The 20332-nt window shown below is 40.0% G+C and overlaps 1 protein-coding gene across 1 annotated transcript; it reads left to right on the top strand.

The window, feature by feature from the left end:
• The first annotated feature begins 16449 nt into the window (after window positions 1–16449).
• On the top strand, window positions 16450–17397 carry LOC146009745 (olfactory receptor 5B21-like). Its single transcript, XM_083150207.1, has one exon. The coding sequence runs from the start codon at window positions 16450–16452 to the stop codon at window positions 17395–17397; it is 948 nt and encodes a 315-aa protein (XP_083006333.1).
• The last annotated feature ends 2935 nt before the right edge of the window (window positions 17398–20332 follow it).

Genomic DNA, 20332 nt, shown 5'->3' with positions numbered 1-20332 from the left:
TCTTCCCAGACATTTTGAACTTAAACACAATTCTGAAATTAGCTCTTTTAAGTTTTCGGTCTTGGAGCAGATTAAAGATGATCCAAGGGGAGGTGATAAAGACAAACTGTTAATTATGAGAGAATCCTTTTGGATCTATTCCTTGGATACTATATCCCCGAATGGTCTTAATGAAACCATAGAGATCACACCATTCCTTTGAACTGCCACATTCGATACATTTCATCCACATGAACTTCATACTGTAACGTTGAATTATAAATATACTTGAAAAAATTACTTTTGTAGGTGCTACCATCCTACATAATGTTTGTTTAATTATGCGAAAATGTAAAAAATGTACGATTATGTATATAGCAAATATAAATGACTAGCTATGTATAAAACAAACACAAAGAATCTTTTGTTATGCTGTCATACAATGTATTCTTACTTTATGGCTACATGTAAGATATATCCTTGTTTCTTGGTCATTATACAATGTAATCTTTTTGTACCATTGTAAATTATACCTGGTCTGGAATTTATAATGCGGATGTATTCGAAGGAATTTTGTTATAAGTTAAAATTGTAAAGCAGACACTATTCCCAATTTAACATCCGAAAAGCTATTATAATAATAAGATGTCTAAATCAAATAAGGGGACTATTGAATAATAAAGGTATTAGGGAACTGCCTCTTAAGAATACTCCAATGATAAGGATTCATAGAATAAATGCAACATATTATAGCACACAAATTTATGGGTGTAATTAATTTGAATCTAATTTGTCTATTCTAATAGATGGAGCTATATGGCTCATATATTTTACAACAATTACTAAATAAGTATTATATTTTAATAGCAAGAAATACTGATAAATTGTGATACGCTACACTTAGGAGGTTGAGCTTTAAAATGCCTAAATGAGGAATCTAGGATTTTGCATCCCAAAGCGGAGCGCATTATCATCCAGCGCTGTAGCTAAAACACTTATCTCTGATAGACGAGAATAAGAGTAATGGCGGTGCGTTCCACCTGGTGAGGAGGTGGTACGCATAGCGCTATAGCCAGAAAGTAAATCTCTGGCAGCTAATGGCGGTGCGTTCCACCCGATAAACGGGTGAAGCGCATAGCGCTATGATTCAGAGACCTGATGACATCATGTATGCGTTCCACCTGATATACGGTGGAACGCGGAAATAAATACACTAGAGCGGAAAAACTTATTATCAGAAGCACGGTTAAAATGGAGGTGCGTTCCACCAACACGAAGGTGGAACGCAAACAAGCCTATTAAGGTTTTTTCACATGTTCTCACTATTTAAAAGATAAATTATCACTATGCACAAATAAAAGGTGGTTAGAAATAGATATGTATGGAAGCTAAATCGTGTAAAAACCGGAATTAGAAGCACTTTTATATTTAATATTGCATCACCACTTAATTTAAGGTAGTAAGGCTAAAAATATAAAAAATTTAAATTAATATAGCAATACATAGACACAAATACTAAATTAATAAAAGTTAACACTAAAAATACATATATATATATAACTATTATAAAATTCTCCACAACACAGGAAGTGATGTCACTGGTTACTCCCTATAAATAGAGACACCTAGACACACACAATTCATTCGCACATTGGACACAGAGGAGCACACTACTACTGGGAATAACCAGGTAATTATTGACCACTTAAGCTATTTGGGATCCCCTATTGGGAATGATGTCTGCTATTGGTAACATGTTTGTAATATATTACTCTGTATATTACCCATTAGGGATTACTACTGCTTTGAAAAATTGAAGTTTAATCCCAAAGAGATTGCTTTATTGTATGCTCATTGGAGGTATGTAAAAAGATCAAAAAATAATGTAATGTGAAAACAAAAAAAAGTTCGCTATATACCTCTAAACCCCTCCCCCCTCCGCTTCCTCTTTATAGAATAAAGCTGGAATTTCAGTTTTGATCTAAAATTGAACGGTTCTATCAATTATATGGCCATCCGGCCAATGCTAAGTCCTCAATTATTGAGATCTTAAACCTCTAAGGTCTGAACCAATTGGTATGTATATGCTAATTATAATAATAATAATGATTCATATAAATTAAATTACATGTGGAGCAGAGATACTTATCCCTGTATATTCAACAGACATTCCTATTGGCTGTTGCCCAAAAGAAGAGCATCCCTGTATATTCAACAGGCATTCCTATAGGCTGTTGCCTAAAAGAAAAGCATTTTAAGATCACGCTAAAATACTCTTTATAAAAGGTAACAAAAATAAAAAACCCTATACATGTAAAATAAAGATATTTAGACCATAGTAGTCTTAAATTATATCTCTTTATTGATAGTAGGAAAAATCCACACATTCGGTACTACAAACAATCGATATAGAGAACTATAACGTTTGAAACAAAGAGAAATTTCTCATTCAGACCAATTAAGGTACGAAGCATTTTTCCACACAATATGTTCATATTATATTCAAAACCTTCTCCTCATCTACTTTTTCTCCTCATTCGATATTACACAATGAAAATATATATATTTTTTTTTTTTTATTTCACCACTTCATTATTTTATACATTATTTTTTAAAGTACAAACTAATAAATGTAACCTCCAAAAGGTATTCAAGAAAACTTCCATCTGTTCTCTTTTCTGATTCTCTTCTTCCTTTATAGACCATGTATCAAAATGAAGTTGTACATAATGTCATGTAAATGTCTTTCCAGTCTATATATGCTTACCAAATATATTCTACTCTTTGTAGACGTTTGTAAAGCACCCCTGATGAAGTCTCCTAGTGAGACGAAACGCGTCGGGCTATTACTCTCATCCATTGTCTAAAAAAGAAAATCCTCTGACAAGAATTTACTGCTACTGTTTTTTTATAAAAATGTATTTTTAATAAATGTTTTATATATTTGCAAAATTTTTTGATTCATGGATGATTTAAACTAAGGAAAGACAAAAAGATATTGGGCGCTGTTTAACACTATTGTGGTGGTATTTGGTTGATATAGCCTCTCTAGTAGGGGGCTAAGTGTTATTAGCGACCGACTATAGAATTGTGAAATTAGCGCAAATCTGGGAATTTTGTATTATATATATATATATATATATATATATATATATATATATATATATATATATATATATAGCACTGGATGCCAAGCACTGCCTCCGTAGATGTTGCTGTGTGGGTGCCCGCACTGGTGGGTATCATATAGAAATTCGTGATGTGCAGCACTCCAGCCAAATTCTTCAAGGTACAAAAATAGCTTTATTAGAGACAACGTTGCAATATCCAAACGATATTGTCATCAGGTTAAAATACACAATATAACACCCACCTTAAATAGACAGTGAGATCTATGTCAGCCGGAGGTGTGTGCACGGGATTCGCGCCAAACGCGTCAAGAGGCAGCGTCAGCACTCGCCCCGGACACACCCCCAGTGGCAGAGATCAAATGACATCACCAAACACCATGGAAACAAAACAAAGTAAATGCCATGGGAACCAAACAATGGGATCACATAGCAGCATATACATAAACAAATAATCAGATGGGGAAAAAATTAACATATAATCGACATCAAAAAGTGTTAACTCGATTAACACAGTGTCGACTAAAAAATTTAAAAAAACATTAAAAAATATAGTGTATGCAAACAATTTTTTTTACCAAAAACCAGAAGGAGATTGGGGAGTCAGATATATAGAAAATGAATCAAAGTACATTATATAAGCAGCATATTAAATGGTAAACCAAAAAAACAAAAAAACAAGCATGAAATGTCAGTTAAGGAGTTAGGTTACCCAACCTTGCAATCCAGCATGCCTCACATTTTAATAGCATCAGTTTTCTATTACCACCCCTAATCGGCACAGGTATATGGTCTATCATGCGATATCTAATCGTGGCCAGCCCATGTAGAAATAGGGAGAGCAGAGAATAGCCAATAGAATTCCAATATGGAGAACTATAAACTATATTCCAGTATGGACAATAACACATATACATTTATATTATGTGTTTATATACTTTTAACAATTTGACGTGTATCTGAATAAAGAAACATATATAGTGGCGAAATTAGGTTTTCACCTACTAGATTCTACCATCACCATCACCTGATAAGTGTTGATGGTGATCAGGTGATGGTGATGGTAGAATCTAGTAGGAGAAAACCTAATTTCGCCACTATATATGTTTCTTTATTCAGATACATGTCTATACAGTTCTTGTTTGGGAAACACAGTTGTTTGTTCTGTCAATTAGAGACACATCAAGAAGGTATCAGTTTCTAAATATTATACTGTCCAAATACTGTGTGCTGTGCATATATATTTACATTGTACTTATGTGTTTTTAGTATGCTTTAAGATGTCATACCATACATGAATTGCCCTATCAAATTGTTAAAAGTGTATAAACACATAATATAAATTTATATGTGTTATTGTCTATACTGGAATACAGTTTATAGTTCTGCATATTGGAATTCTATTGGTTATTCTCTGCTCTCCCTATTGAAATGGAATTTTTTGTCATTATATTTTTTCTCCGTTGTCCTCCTCTCCTTTCTCATTTCTCCATCTGCTGAAATCTCACAATATTGGTATGCATGTGTATCACATCATGTATATTATTATAATTTACAGTGCAATTGTACCGTTTTCAATCAACATCTCAAATGCCCCTGATGAAGTCACGTAGTTGATGAAACGCATTGGGCCTGCCACCATATTGGATCATTGCACACAGTGTGGAATTCTGTAAAATGACTGTATAATCATGTATGCTTTAAAGCCAATATTGAGGCTTTTTTTTATTAAATATTTTGGTTTTTAAAAATTTTGTATATTACTATAGTGCACGCTGATTCTTTTTGTGTGTATGTATGTGTATATATATATATGTATGTATATATGTATATATATATATATATATATATAAATATATATAAGGTACTTGTGAGTTATCCGGGCTGCCGATTTTGTCCTTAAGTTTAGTTAACTTAAGGACACCCGACCGACGCGATGCCCGCGATTTAGCCCAAATCGGGGGCATCGCGTCGGTCGTGGCCGTTATAAGGGGCCGCGACGCGATGCCCGCGATTTCCCATAGACAGTAATGTTAAAAGACACGATGGACCCGATTTCCTATAGACAGTAATGTTAAAAGACGCGATGGACCCGATTTCCCATAGACAGCAATGTTAAAATAAAATGACAATGTGAAATTGGCCAATATGGCCATTTCACATTGTATATGTTTTAAAAAAAAATGTTTCATGGCCCCCCACCACCGTTAACGCCACCCCGCTATTGACGCCAACCCGAAGCATGGCGAGCGCAGCGGTACGCGTCCTCCGACCTTTTCATACCCCTACTATCCACTAGGGCGTGGAGTGAGAATAGAATAGTGTGGCGAGCGCAGCGAGCCACCGAGCCCGAAGCGTGGCGAGTGCAGCGAGCCCCGCGAGGGGATGCGGATACCTTCACAGGTATCCGCGTGCCCTTGCGGGCTTCACAGGTGTCCGCGTCCGCGGAGTTACGTCGCTCATCCACCACTCCTCCTGTGACGCTGTACTCTGGTGGCTTCCCCCGTCCTCTGCACGGCAATCCAGCCTGGCGGCGTTCCGAAGGGAGTTCCAGAGGGACTGATCGTGTGAGCTGTCTTGCCTTGGATCGTATGTACATGTCATATGGTAGCCAGTCCACAGAGCTTTGATACTTGGTACGAGGCTTTTATATTGCTGTACCCGGGAATTTTTTATTTCCATAATAAAATTGTCTCTTTTAATGCACTATGGAGCGCACCTTTTTCTTCTCTTTTGCTGCTTAGATATATATATATATATATATATATATATATATATATGCAGAATGGGACGAATCCCAATAAGGGCACTCACCAGGGTTTCACGTATTTGACAGCTTCTTTATTGGTTATCCAACCAGAGTTATATATCTGTAGGTCTACGTTTCGGCCACTAGAGGGCCTTTCTCAAGACACTGCAACAATGACATCCACACAGCACAGAGGTCAGGATACACTGTGCTGTGTGGATGTCATTGTTGCAGTGTCTTGAGAAAGGCCCTCTAGTGGCCGAAACGTAGACCTACAGATATATAACTCTGGTTGGATAACCAATAAAGAAGCTGTCAAATACGTGAAACCCTGGTGAGTGCCCTTATTGGGATTCGTCCCATTCTGCATATTAGTGGGACACACTGTGTTACTATAAAGGAGCACCCCCTCATTTTATACAGTTGGCCGTGAGTGCATAATCTACAAGATTTATATATATATATATATATATATATATATAATAAAGAGGTTCAGAGTGCGCTACACACATAATACACAATTTGTAAAACACAATACAATTTAATATAAAAAGGTGCCTCTTGGGCAGCATATAAAACACAAGCGCTTTTTTTTACAGCATGTATTTGTTGATTCTCCAGATTTTTTTGTGTTGTTATTCCTTTGGTGAAGCAGGCCCCAACGCGTTTCGTCAGAAAGGTGACTTCATCAGGGGCTTACAAGCAAAAAAAAATTGACAACCAAATGGCACTGTAAATTCAATACAGACATTTATGAATGGAAATGAAAGGAGGAGAGTCTATCTTAACATTATTAGAAACAACATATGAGCCGATGAAGAGTAAGATGGTGGAGAGGAGGACGAGAGAGAGAAATGATAATGGGATACAGGACTGGATTGAAATTTGAGATAACATCATAAAGATAGTGTACCATTTTTTTTAAAAAAAACACTTTGAATTATAAACCAATCCGTGAAATTAAAGTTAATGAGTATTAATGAGTATAAAAATTGTGAACGTTATGGATGTTAAGTTACAGTAGGACCATACTATTCACAATTACAGTGAATTAATATATAGTTAACAGTAAAAAATGTTTACAAGATAGAGATAATCTCAAAAGTGTGAGTGTGGTACACGTGATTAGTCATATAGTGCGTGAAAGCCCCACCGAAGGGAAGGAGGAATTTTTCATAGGAGTATATATATACCTTTGTATAGGATAAAGTATCATACACACTTTTCGGATGGCTTCAACAATGCATATCATTCAAACACATATCTGGGGAGAGATATATAGTGATGTGTTGAAAACTCCTATATTTGGAGTGAATACATGTCCTTATGGTGAGAACAAAGTTGTATTTTACTTACATATTGCCCAAAATTTATTCAAACCGACAGTAATAAATCGGACCACATTTGATCTTTAGGACCCGATAGGTGGGGGTTAGAATCTGCCCCAAACCGAATAAGATCTCAAAAAGATTTTTTTCACAACAATATTTGCCCATCTAAAAATAAGGAAAGCCAAAATGGGGTGGTTTTCAATATACTTCAAAGTACATACATGTCATTTATATGTGACAGTGATAAAAAGCCAATGGAGTGAGGAATAACACTTACATGAATCAGGACAACCGGATGTGTACTCTCTGGAATCCAAAAACTGAATGGAGACCAGTGTGCTCAGATGGCTATATATAGGAATTCAGAGGATTACCTCATTTCCTGTGTAAGCAATGGACTGAGAATGCAGTTAAGCCTATATATATATATATATATATATATATATATATATATATATATATATATATATATACTTTTAGCTATGCTGGAGTGACTAAATAAGCATAATCGATGTTGGGTTTCGTTCCTGTGCTCTGTGGATAAAACATTTTAATTTCAAATGAGTTCCTACTACCCAAATAAACCTAATTATGCGGTGGAACGCAAGGCGGACGTGCCGTGCGTTTCAAATGGCGGCCATTTTTGTTTGATTTCTGTTAGTGTGTGGAAGATCGTACTGGACCTGTATTAAAAATTACCTTCCTATGTGGAAACTCCACACCTTCGGCCGAGTCTTTAAAGCCCATATATAATACCCATATACCTCTTATTGCTAAATACACGCTCAGGGGCTTTTCGTGACCGGATGTGATGAGAGCGGAAATGACGTTCCGCTTGTCTAGAGTGCCGATGCCCTTTACAGTATGGCGGAAGTGAGCCAGCTAGTCCTACCTTTAATGGCTTCCCCGCTTCTGACTTCAAATAACCTGCCCGTAATGTATTAAACCTGGGGCGGGACTGCAGTTAAATGCCGGGGTTTTATTGTCCCATACTGGCTGTGCGTTCCACTGAGAAAAGTTTCGTGTTCCACTAAAAGTATGTGGCGGAACTTAGTGTATTAATACTCTAAATATGCAAAAATCTCTAATTCTCCTATAGTGAACATAATTGTGCATCGATTATTGGGCAATATTGGTAGATAGTAGCGCTCAACCTGGGTGCTGGCAGCTTGGTCGAGTTGTCCAGGCTCAAAGGAGTGCAGATAAATAGATAGATAATGACCAGCGCACTAGCTCTATAACTGTGTCCCCAAATAAGTGGGATGGTGTGTTATGTCGGCGGTAAGAAAAAATGCTGATATGAGTGGGTGAAGCATGAAGAATTTATTGGTATTGGACACAGTGTATATGTATAAACTGCTCTGCAACCAAAATATTCTGACAGTGCTGGTGCTGTGGGGGAAGTGTGGGGAGAGTACCGCTGCACTGTGTGTCTGCGGTCTGGTATGACTCTCCCTCCGGTGTGATACTGGGAGACCATTGGGGGATGATGGGGTCTCCAGGTATCCAGTGGGGGTGGGCTTGCACTGAGTCCAGTCCACCGGGCTAGGTGTTCTGTGCAGCGGTGAATATTGGGAGGGGGATTGGCAGTCCGGGGTTGGTGGGTGGGAAACAAAGTTACTTGATACCATTGGTGCTCCAATAGTGTCACTAGGGGCTGGCGTCCCTGCACCACTGGTGGTGAGCTAGTGCGCTGGTCATTATCTATCTATTTACCAACATCGATTATGCTTATTTGGTTACTCCAGCATAGCTAAAAGTATATATATATATATATATATATATATATATATATATATATACACTTGCACTTTGCCGGCACTCCATGAAGTGATAAAAAGTCCAACGTAGTGGGTGCACACTTTCCAAATTTCATACAACTCCTCCAGAAGAAAGGCACTCCACACAGGTAATTTCACAAACAAGCTGTATTGAGGTTAGATCATCAAGCCAAGTACTTTCGGAGCCTCCGCTCCGTCCTCAGGGCATAAACCACAGCTACACAATGTAATCCAAACAGTGTCTCCCCTAGTGTCACCCCACAAAAAACGGACATTTATACATTACCAGCCATGGTCTCCCACGCTCCACGCTGGAGTCAACGTCCCGGAAGCTGACCGACCCGAACTTCTGGTATCAGGCGGACGGACTGGTGCGCACACAATGATGCTTTCCAATTCCCTTCTTCCGCGATTCACCCGTACTTCCGGGTCTATGAATTCTTCCTGCTGCACCCCAGACATCCGGCTGCGTTGCCACGGAGACGCAGCGGCTTGGCAATATCCTACAATAAAAATAACAACAACAAGAGACACATTAAAATACAGTACATAGATGAACATTGCAGAAAGGCAAAAATACATGTACCAAAAAGATGAAAATACAATAGCAACCCTATATTTTTAAAGGGAACCTAGATAATATATGTGGAGAGACTAGGGATCATCACAGCTCAGTTTAAACCAAGCTGTTCCAATTTATTTTGTCATTAAGACCATTAGGTCTAATAGTATTTAAACGTAAGATCCACTGGGTCTCCCTAATGAGCAGGGACCTCGCCCTATCTCCACCCCTCAAACTGACAGGAATTTGATCAATAATAAAATAATTTAATGACTCCAGTGAATGTCCCAGTTCTTGAAAATGTCTTGGGACTGGCTGATCTACAGTTTTACCCTTCAGTGTGTTCCCAATAGCCGATCTGTGAGCAGCCATCCTTTCCTTGAATTTCCTTGTGGTCTGTCCCACATAGAACAGACCACAAGGACAAACAATGATGTATATTACAAAAGATGAATTGCACGTCAATACAGAACGGATATCATAAATTTTGTTATTATGAGGGTGTTTAAAAGATTTGCAAGGTTGAATAAATTTGCAAGTTGCACAATTACTGCAACTATAACACCCAGCGAGTTTTCTGTACACATTGGGCTGAAGAGGTGGACTGGTATCTGTTATGTCCGCCTTTACAAGCCTGTCTCTCAGATTGCGACCACGAGTATAGGCCAACAATGGTTTTTTATTGACCAGGGAGGGAAGGTCTCTATCTGTAGCCTTAATAGGCCATAATGCCTTAGTGGCCTTCCTGATAATTGGACTGGTCAATGTAAACTCGTTTACCCAAGGAATTACTTCCATTTGACTTTTCTTGTTGGGTTTAAAAAGATCTTCCCTAGTTATTTTCAAAACTCGGTCCTTGAGAGACAACAAATTCTGTAATTCATAGCCACGTTCCCTGAATTTGACCACCATTTTGTCTAATTCACCTGGGACATTCTCTTTTACACTTGTGATGCGTGCCACTCGCATCATTTGTGACAAAGGCAAACTCTTTTTCAAGGATGGGGGGTGATGGCTTGAGGCCCTCAACAAGTTGTTTCTGTCTGTATCTTTGGTGTAAACACCAGTACAGATCTTCCCTTCTTTAATAAACACATTGACATCCAAGAAGTTAGATTGTACTAAGCTGCAATTGAATGTAAATTTTATGAACGGGCTGCATGCACTTTCTATTCTCAACTTCACGCCGACGTGGATAGTGGGGGTATGAAAAGGTCGTAGGACGCGTACCACTGCGCTCGCCACGCTTCGGGTTCAGATGCCATGGGCGCAGTAATAGGACTCAAGTAACATAAAGTATACTCCAACAGTTTCTATAAAACAAAAAAAGACACCAACTTGCACATTAATATTAACAGGACACATCATGCTGCCTGCTGCACCATTGCAATAACAACCACATCACACCTCAAACAGCTATACCTATATATCTGTAGCAAGATCACAGTCTAGTCACCCTGCATTACTATCACAAATGACAGGCTATTCTGCATGTATTACACCACACAGTACATAATTTCCATGCACATGATCCCCTCTGCATATAAACACTTTTTACACACATGTGCATTATTCACATCACCCTGAATCCTGCACATCATCACCCCCTTCACATGATCACTCTCTGGCCCTATACATGACCAGTACCCCTGCACATAAACATGATCCATGCACATTAGGACCTGTACCCCACCCTGCATATCATCACTTCTGTACATAATCACAATCCCCACATATTTACTTGATCTCACCACTCCCCCATGTACCCCCCCCCCCCTGAACATTAATACTTGTACCCCACCCTGCATAACAGGGCCCCTGCACATAATAAAAACTAGCCATATGTACATATCATTGCCCCCCAAAGCGCCCCCCCCCCCACAACCCTGTATATGCCCTTCCCAAACCCCAGACCCCACCTACGCAGAGTAATCCTTAAATTCCACTTACTTATTTGAGCAGGGGCAGGGAGCCAGATTCAGGTGCTGCAGCCAGAAGATTAATTATCTTTAAAATGGCTGCTGTTGTCCTTCCCCAGGGTCCTTTTGGCGCCTTTGCCCGGCAGCAAAATTGCGTCGATTTTCATTGTAGAAGTACTCTGCAGCACTTATCATGTACGTCACTTATCATGTACGTCACGTCGCTCGCGTTAAACTGTACACCGCACAGTAAGACGCGACCGACGCGATTTACCTGATAAGTGCGGCAGGAGTACTTGTAAAATGAAAAATCGCGTCGGTCGCAGCCCTTGTACGCAGGGCCCGACGCGACTGACATGATAAGCACTGTATAGTGCTTATACAATGAAATATCGCGTCGGTCGGACGCATTGCACTGTAAAGCTTACAGTACATTGCGTCCGACGCGACGTACTTTTCCACATGTTGACATGTGTACCATGTCGACATGTCGACCATGCATGTCAGCATGAAGTTGATAATATTTAGTGTGCTGATCACAGCAACCCACTAAGCCCAAAGCACGGCGAGGGGACGCAGATTATTTTGCAAGTAATCCACGTCCCCTCACGGGGCTCGCTGCGCTCGCCACACTTTCTATTCTCAACTCCACGCCGACATGGATAGTGGGTGTAGGAAAAGGTCGGAGGACACATAACACCGCCCCTCGCCACGCTTCAAGAATGGCGTGGATAGTGGCGGTGTGTGACTACAATCCATTCATCCTTCCAAAATCATTCAGCTAAAACAGGAAAGACAAGTTTTCTAAAGCAGTTTTTAAATTTTACAAAAAAATGAAAAAGGCAAGAATACAGGCATTTCTTTGCAAAATAAACAATAATGGGGCAATTTTGAACATTAGGGGGGAAGTGTTCAGAGTTCAGTCTTTGGGCAATAAAGTTAGTGCATGTAACATGCGTGCAAAAGGGTCATCACGTGCGAGGCTCTTCCGCCACATGAATTCTTCAAGATAACTTTGCAACATGTGCCTGGCGGTGCCCCGGTGGCGTTTATTCCTCCATTTGCACGCCCCCCACATGCATTCGATATTCTGAGTGTGAACCCCTGTTGTAGGGTCCACGAAGTTATATCTGTGATTGACCCGGGTATGGTCATATCCTGCCACTCGGAGCTGGTCCGTACTATAGGCCCTCCAACAGTCTGTATAAACAGTAGACCCAGGCTCCACAAACTGTAAAATAGCCCCCATGAGGGTGTTGGCGTCCCGAGTAGCCACTTTAGTGGCAAAGCACTGTCCGGTTTCCCGGCAAATACCGCCAAACACCCATTGCTGGGGTAACACCCGTCCCACATTCGCCTGCCTCTTCACAAAGAGAGTCTCGTCGATTCAACAATCTTGTCGGGACCTCCAATCCGGCGCTGCGGCTGCTCCATGAGGTCAAGCAGGCAGGCCTCCCGCATGTACTTGTTGTACAGTACAGCCGTTTTCTTGGACATGCCCAGGTGCTTGTCACAATACTCCACACTGGTCATTTCCTCGACCCAGGAGAAGATAAACCGGACCAGCGTCAGGAACGGCAAGCGGCAGCCAGGGAAGAACATCGCCGCTCGGAGACTCCTCTTCAAGCGGCAGTCCCTCACATTGCAGCGCCACATGGTCTCCTTAAGATTCAGCCGCATGGGATGGCCATTCCCACATATAGCCTCCGCTGGCAGCAGATGATGGCGCTGCAGAAACGCCACTGCCTCCTCCTCACTTGTAGGCAGCGAGAAGAAATTCACCTCAGCCATATCAGAGGACACGGAATCCACAGCACAGCAATCCACAGCACAGCAATCCACAGCACAGGACTCAGGATCAGCAGGGCTCAGGATCAGCACAGCAATGCACAGCACAGGATTCAGGATCAGCAGCAATCCACAGCACAAGACTCAGGATCAGCAGCAAATAGTATTCAAAGCACAGGATCAATCAGGAAGATATCACCAGCAAAGGATCTATCAGCCAAAATATCACCAGCAACTGAATACACGTCTCACTCCAACCAAGACAAAACCCACAAGGAGCTTGGGGAAAAGCTAGCAGAAGGGGCCGGATTTGGAAGGGGCCGGATTTTCAGAGTAAATATTGACAGTGATGAGGTGATATGCTGTAACTGTGCAGATTACAGAGGGCAGATTTAATGTTTACATAGAAACACACAGTATAACTGTGCAGATTACAGAGGGCAGATTTAATGTTTACATAGAAACACACAGTAAAACATATGTTACTAGGAAGAATTTATAGGAGGCAGGACTAAAAGGGTTAATTGGGCCTATTACAGATGGGCCTATGAAGCGGAAAAACATAGGGTAAATGGGCCTGATTTACATCGCGTCCATCGGGTGCATTAAAAGTAACATGCGACGCGACCGACGCGATTGAGCCAATCTTCAGCTAAAAACGTAACCATCGGGGACATCGGGTCCATCGCGTGTACACATTTACAGGTCCCCGACGCGATTAACGATATGCCGATGTGATGGCCGACCGAAAAAGTCCATCGGGAGTATCTCAAGGGTCGGGACCATCGTTACCTTACCGAAATGACCCCGATGCGACGCGATGCTAAAGATGGCCCCGATCTATATCGTTGTGGCCGTGCTAGGAAACAAGTACCGTGATTTCTTTTTCCACCCAAACCTGTGCACTGGTTTGCCTCCCCTTCCCCTTTTCCCTTCAATTTTGGGTTTGAAATATGACAGGTAGGAGCTGATTGGCTGGCTGTTTATCACTCGCCAATTTATCACTTTATGAAGCTTGATGCATCTGGCCCTTAATGTTTTAACTTGTAAAATAAAGTACCTGATATTCAAAAGAAAGAAACATTGCAGCTAGACTGGTGAAACGCATCAGTTATACCAGACAGGCAAAGTTCTTGCTAAAGACCCATCAACCATACACTGTGGGCTCAGGAACTCCCTCTGGACAAATAGACTCCAATCCAGGAACTCCATGCTTCAACTGGGCTAATACAAGTGAGATCTGCTCATAGTGAGTGTTTGAGACATTGCAAATAGAGGGGACTGATAATCAGATGGATCGCCTCCCCAGAATGCCCCCGCTGGTGAGATGGCGCTCCATCTGACTGGGACCCATGCACATCCTAATTTTCAGGCGGAGGGGGGCACACGCATGTACCAGTTTTGGTGCAGATCTCTGCTTCAGGGAGATGGGCAGGGTTGGGGGGGGGGAATTGTGCGGGGAGGTGGGGGTTCCCGGTGGTGACCGGTGGCAAGGCTGTGGGAAGCTCCTTTGGAAGGGGACGCAAAAAATTGTGTGCATGCGCGGCCCATTACAGCGGCTGGCAGGGGCTGATGGTTGGTGATCCTACTGCCGGACCCCCGCTGAATGAAGCAGTCTCCATCTGTAAGGTCAAGTGGTCAATACGGACTATAATACAAAATAGCCATCTATGTGAGAGATTGTACATCATGCCAAATTTATGGTTATAAATATAATTATTGTTGATTTTATCTTCTTTCTTCAAATATTTTTTTGATTCATTCATAAATTCATGCTTTAATATTGGTTTTTAATCAATATTGTCATTATACAACATACCCACAGTGTTAAAATGAACCGTTCTTCAATTAAGCGCTGTGTCTGTTTGTATTAGTGTTTTGTTCTATTATTGGGAACGACTCTCCCACTTTACACAGCAGCTAGGAGCATTTACCCATTTCAGCGCCTGTAGCCCCTAAGGGGATTTATCTAATCGCAATGGACATTCCTACAGTTAATATACTTACCTGCTAGAAGAAAGGAAAAGGGAATTAATTATTATACTTTCTGGTTTATTACAGCCACACTGCCAAAAGTATCAAAACCTGGTTCAATGACCGTAGGATTACTATGATGAATTGGCCAGCAAACTCGTCTGACCTCAACCCCATAGAGAATCTATGGGGCATTGCAAGAGAAAGATGAAAGCCATGAGACGTACAATGCAGAAAAAAACATAAGGCCGCAATTAAAGCATACTGGTCTTCTTTAACACCTCATCAGTGCCACAGACTGATAGCATTCATATCACACAAGATTAACCCCTTAAGTGGTGGATTTTTCTAGGGCAGGACAAACCTACCAGGGCAGGTTTGTCCTGTCCCAGCAAAACCCACCACTGATAGTAGGCCACTCCCCCCACCTCTGCTCTTGCCTTTGTATGCCGGAACTTCCGTGCCCCTGTCGCTGCCTTAGCTGCCAGTCACATCAGTCAGTGATTACAGACGGCAGGCTCTGGGATGTTCACGGCGGCTCAGGAGGACTCGTGTCTGAACTCCTGAGAGCTCCTGAGTCCCCCCGAGCATCCCAAAGCCTGCTGCCTTTGTCAATGCTGTGAATGGTGGTTGGCGTCTGGAGAGGGTGCAGGGGACTTTCGGCGTACGAGCACAGGAGCGGAGGTGATGTGGGGTGTGTGTGTGGGGGGGGACGGATGCCCAGAGGTGGTGCGCCAGTGGTGCACAGCTGGAGGCACCACTGGTGTGCACCTATTGCATATTGGTATGCCCAGAAATTTTCCGGGACAGCCCACTGCAGCAGCACAGCTGAGCCCGGAAAATTTCCAGGCATTCCACTCAAGTGGTTATGGCAGTAATTCATGCAAAAAGGACCCAAACCAGGTATTGCACACATATGCATGATTATACTTTTCAGAGGGCTGACATTTCTGTATTTAAATTATATTTTTTATTGATTTCATGTAGTGTTCTAACATTCTGAGATTTTGGATTTGGGGATTTCAGAAACTTTCAGCCATAATCATCAAAATTATAACTTAAATTAAGGCTTGAAATATCTCACTTTGCATGTCATGAGTCTATATAATATATTAGTTTCACCTTTTAAGTTGAATTACTGAAATAAATGAACTTTTGCACAGTATTCTAATTTTTCGAGTTTCACCTATATGTGTAATGTGTAATGAAACGTTTTTTTTTTTTTCACAGAGTTAAAAATGAAAACAGATTGTAACAATGTGACAGAATTCGCACTGCTGGGTCTGATTGATGACCCGGAGTTACAGATCCCAGTCGGTGTATTACTTATATTTGCCTATTTCATGATATTATTAGGAAATTTCACCATCATTTTAGTTTTTTCTGCTGATTCCCATCTGCACACCCCCATGTACATCTTCTTATTCAACCTGTCCATCATTGACATTGCTTCCTCATCAAACATTCTGCCTAATCTATTTAATATGCTCTTCACAAAACATAATATTATTTCATTTGCAGGATGTATAACCCAGATGTATATGTTTACGTCCCTGGTTCTTACTGAGCTTCTCCTGCTGGCAGCCATGGCATATGACCGCTATGTGGCAATCTGTCATCCTCTTAATTACATTGTTCTAATGAGTATAAGAAACTGTGTCGGCCTCGCAATTGCTTCTTGGGTTCTGGGGTTTCTGGACCCAGTTGGACACGCTGTCCTTATATCTAATATGTTCTTTTGGTCAGGGCGTCCTATTGATCATTTCTTTTGTGATGTATCCCCATTGCTGATGATTGCCTGTAGTGATATATCCATGGTGGAAATGTTAAACTATATAGAAGGGGTACTACTGGCATTTTCTTCATTTCTGCTTATATTAGTTTCATACATATATATTATCTCCAACGTTCTGAAGATAAAATCTGCAGAAGGGAAACATAAAGCATTTTCCACCTGCTCCTCCCATCTAACCTGTGTGAGCATTTATTATGGAACTATAATCTGTTTGCATATGAAACCTACATCCAGTTATTTCCCCAAACTGGACAAGATCTTTGCTCTGGGTTATGTTGTGTTGGTGCCTATGCTCAATCCTTTTATTTACTGTCTGAAGAATAAAGAAGTAGCAAAGTCGTTATTCAGTCTGAAGGCTAAATTCTTTATAGGTTATGCTGTACAGTCGTGAGATTATATATATATATATATATATATATATATATATATATATATATATATATATATATATATATATATATATATACTCTCTCTGACGGTGGCACTCTGGACTTGGAAGAAGTAACAACAGACCACTTTGGTAAAGCAACGTTTCAACGCTTTATTGCGTTTTTATCAAGCCAAAGAACAAACATACACAGCAGGTATATATACCCAAAACCCCACCCATAGCAATTAGTGGTCCCTCCCCTTCAGCTGGAACATAATCCCACTTCAACAGGTGTCAGGTCCATAAACAGCATAGTGATAGACAATCGACATACAAGTATAAAAATGTCAAAAAAATACAAAATTACATAGACATAGCATAAGAAATCATGCATATACATAACAATCCAGACAATAAACAATCAAATATTTACAAAAAGCAAACGAACTGTGAAATTTTGCCGCAGATTGTAGAATTGTGTACACATTGTGCAATCTTGGTCTAATCAATTTCTTACCTAATATTGTAATGAGACAAAGCATATATGTTATTGAACACCAAATACACAAGACAAATAGAGCAGACTTTAATCATTTACAACTTAATACCAGTAGACTGACCCATGATGTTATTACAAAAAACATTGCAATCCCACCATTTCGTTCAGCCCCCTTGGCGCTAGAGTGTCAAGTTTTATAATCCATTTGGATTCTAACTGCAGCAGTTTTTTTGATCTATCCCCTCCCCGTGGAAGCGGAGGGACATGATCAATGATCTTATAACGTAATACAGACAGATTGTGTTTAGCTGTCACAAAGTGCCTGGCAACCGGTTGTTCACTGGTGCCAGACACTAATGCTGCTTTAATGGCAGACCGATGTTGTCCCATCCTCTCTTTAAACGTACAATCTGTCTTACCCACATATAACAATGAACATGGGCAAGTAATAGTGTATACAACAAAACGGGTACTGCATGTGAAAAAGAATCGGATGTTAAATTTTTGACCAGATCTTGGGTGACAGAAGGAATTACCAATCTGCAAATATCGACATGTTACGTCATTTGGACATCGATAACAACCAACTCTGGTTTTCCCCAAAAATGTGTGTGGTTGATTTTTATTAAAACCTGTTATGTCCGTCTTGACAAGCAAGTCTTTTAGGTTTCTATTCCTCCGATAACAGGTCATTAAGGATGTCCCTCTTAATGGTTTTATTTCAGAGTCGGTTGAGATCAATGGCCAAAAATTTTTTGCAGTTCTGTTTGCCTTGTCACCTAAATGGTTAAAACTGGTACACCACGTAAACTTGTTATCAATAGACTTTTTGTTTTTAACTGTCATGAGCACATCACGTGACTCAGCCTGAGTGCCTTAGATTTTGCTGCATCTAGCACTTCGGTGCTGTAACCTCTAGCAAGAAATTTACCATACATCATGTTTAAAGATGTCAATGCCTCCCCTCTGTCAGACACAATTCTGAGGGCCTTCAAGAATTGCGAATAGGGCAGTGCATTTTTATAGTTAAATATAAATATAAATATAAATATTTAATAGTGTTAAATAGCGCCCAGTATTTCTTTGTCTTTCCTTAACTTAACTTAAATCATCCATAAGCAAGAATTTTTTTACAAATATATAAAACATTTATTAAAAGTACACTTATTAAAACAAAAATAATTCCTTGTCAGAGGATTTTCTTTTAGACAATGGATGAGAGTAATATCCCGACGCGTTTCGTCTCGCTAGGAGACTTCATCAGGGGTGCTTTACAAACATCTTCATTGATCTGTATGAGAATTTTCTCCTTATTTCAAAGATTATAATTCTCTATGTAGATTTGGATTTATTTCCACAGGATTTCTCTATTGTATGCTCATTGGAGAATAAAGCTGGAATTGCAGTTCTGATTTTAAGTTGAACTTATATATATGGGACGTTTCTATTGATTGTATTGATACCCGGTCAATTTTAGAGCCCTAAATTGATTGATATCTCTACAGTTATTGCCTATAAGAAGAGTGATTAAAGAACACACTAAAAAACTCTATATAAAAGTAAGATCACATCAAATGAAAAATTCACTTATTTGGTACTGCAATTAATATCTACATAGAGAATTATAATCTTTGAAATAAGGAGAAAATTCTCATACAGACCAATGAAGATGTTTGTAAAGCACCCCTGATGAAGTCTCCTAGCGAGACGAAACACGTCGGGTTATTACTCTCATCCATTGTCTAAAAGAAAATCCTCTGACAAGGAATTATTTTTGGTTTAATAAGAGTACTTTTAATACATTTTTTATATATTTGTAAAAATTCTTGCTTTTGGATGATTTAAGTTAAGTTAAGGAAAGACAAAGAAATACTGGGCGCTATTTAACACTATTGTGGTGGTATTGGATGATAGTTGCCTCTCTAGTAGGAGGCTAAGTGTTATAAGCGACCAACTATAGAATTGTGTAATTAGCACAAATCTGGGAATTTTGTGTTTTCTATATATATCTATATATATATCATGTTGACTGGCACTCGATTCTGCAGCCCCTTCCTTGCGGGGTTGTACAATAGTGCCGGGGTGCCTTACCCACAATCAGATACAGATACAGGTGTTCCTATAAAAAGAAGCAGGCGGCACTCCACAGGCTTGTGAAAATCTGAAGCGGTGGTGTTTATTCGCTCATCAACGTTTCAAAACCCCTCTGGGTTTTTTCATCAGGAATTATCCTGATTATATAGGTATCAACATGTTTGGGACTATTTCACATTCAATAGATCTTTTTCAATGGGCCTCTGTGATTATTTAAATCGTCTCAAAATTAACTTTCAAATACTGAGTATTGGACAGCAAGTTTCGAGAAGCATAGCAAACCAAAAAATCTAGCACTAGGCTTTTGGACCGGTCCTGTAGTATATCCATTTGGTTCATGGCAATCTTCTTAATAATATGTTT

This window comes from Crinia signifera, chromosome 6 (assembly GCF_055691185.1).
Source record: "Crinia signifera chromosome 6, ASM5569118v1, whole genome shotgun sequence".
Lineage (NCBI taxonomy): Eukaryota > Metazoa > Chordata > Amphibia > Anura > Myobatrachidae > Crinia > Crinia signifera.
This window is presented reverse-complemented; position numbering and strand designations above follow the sequence as displayed.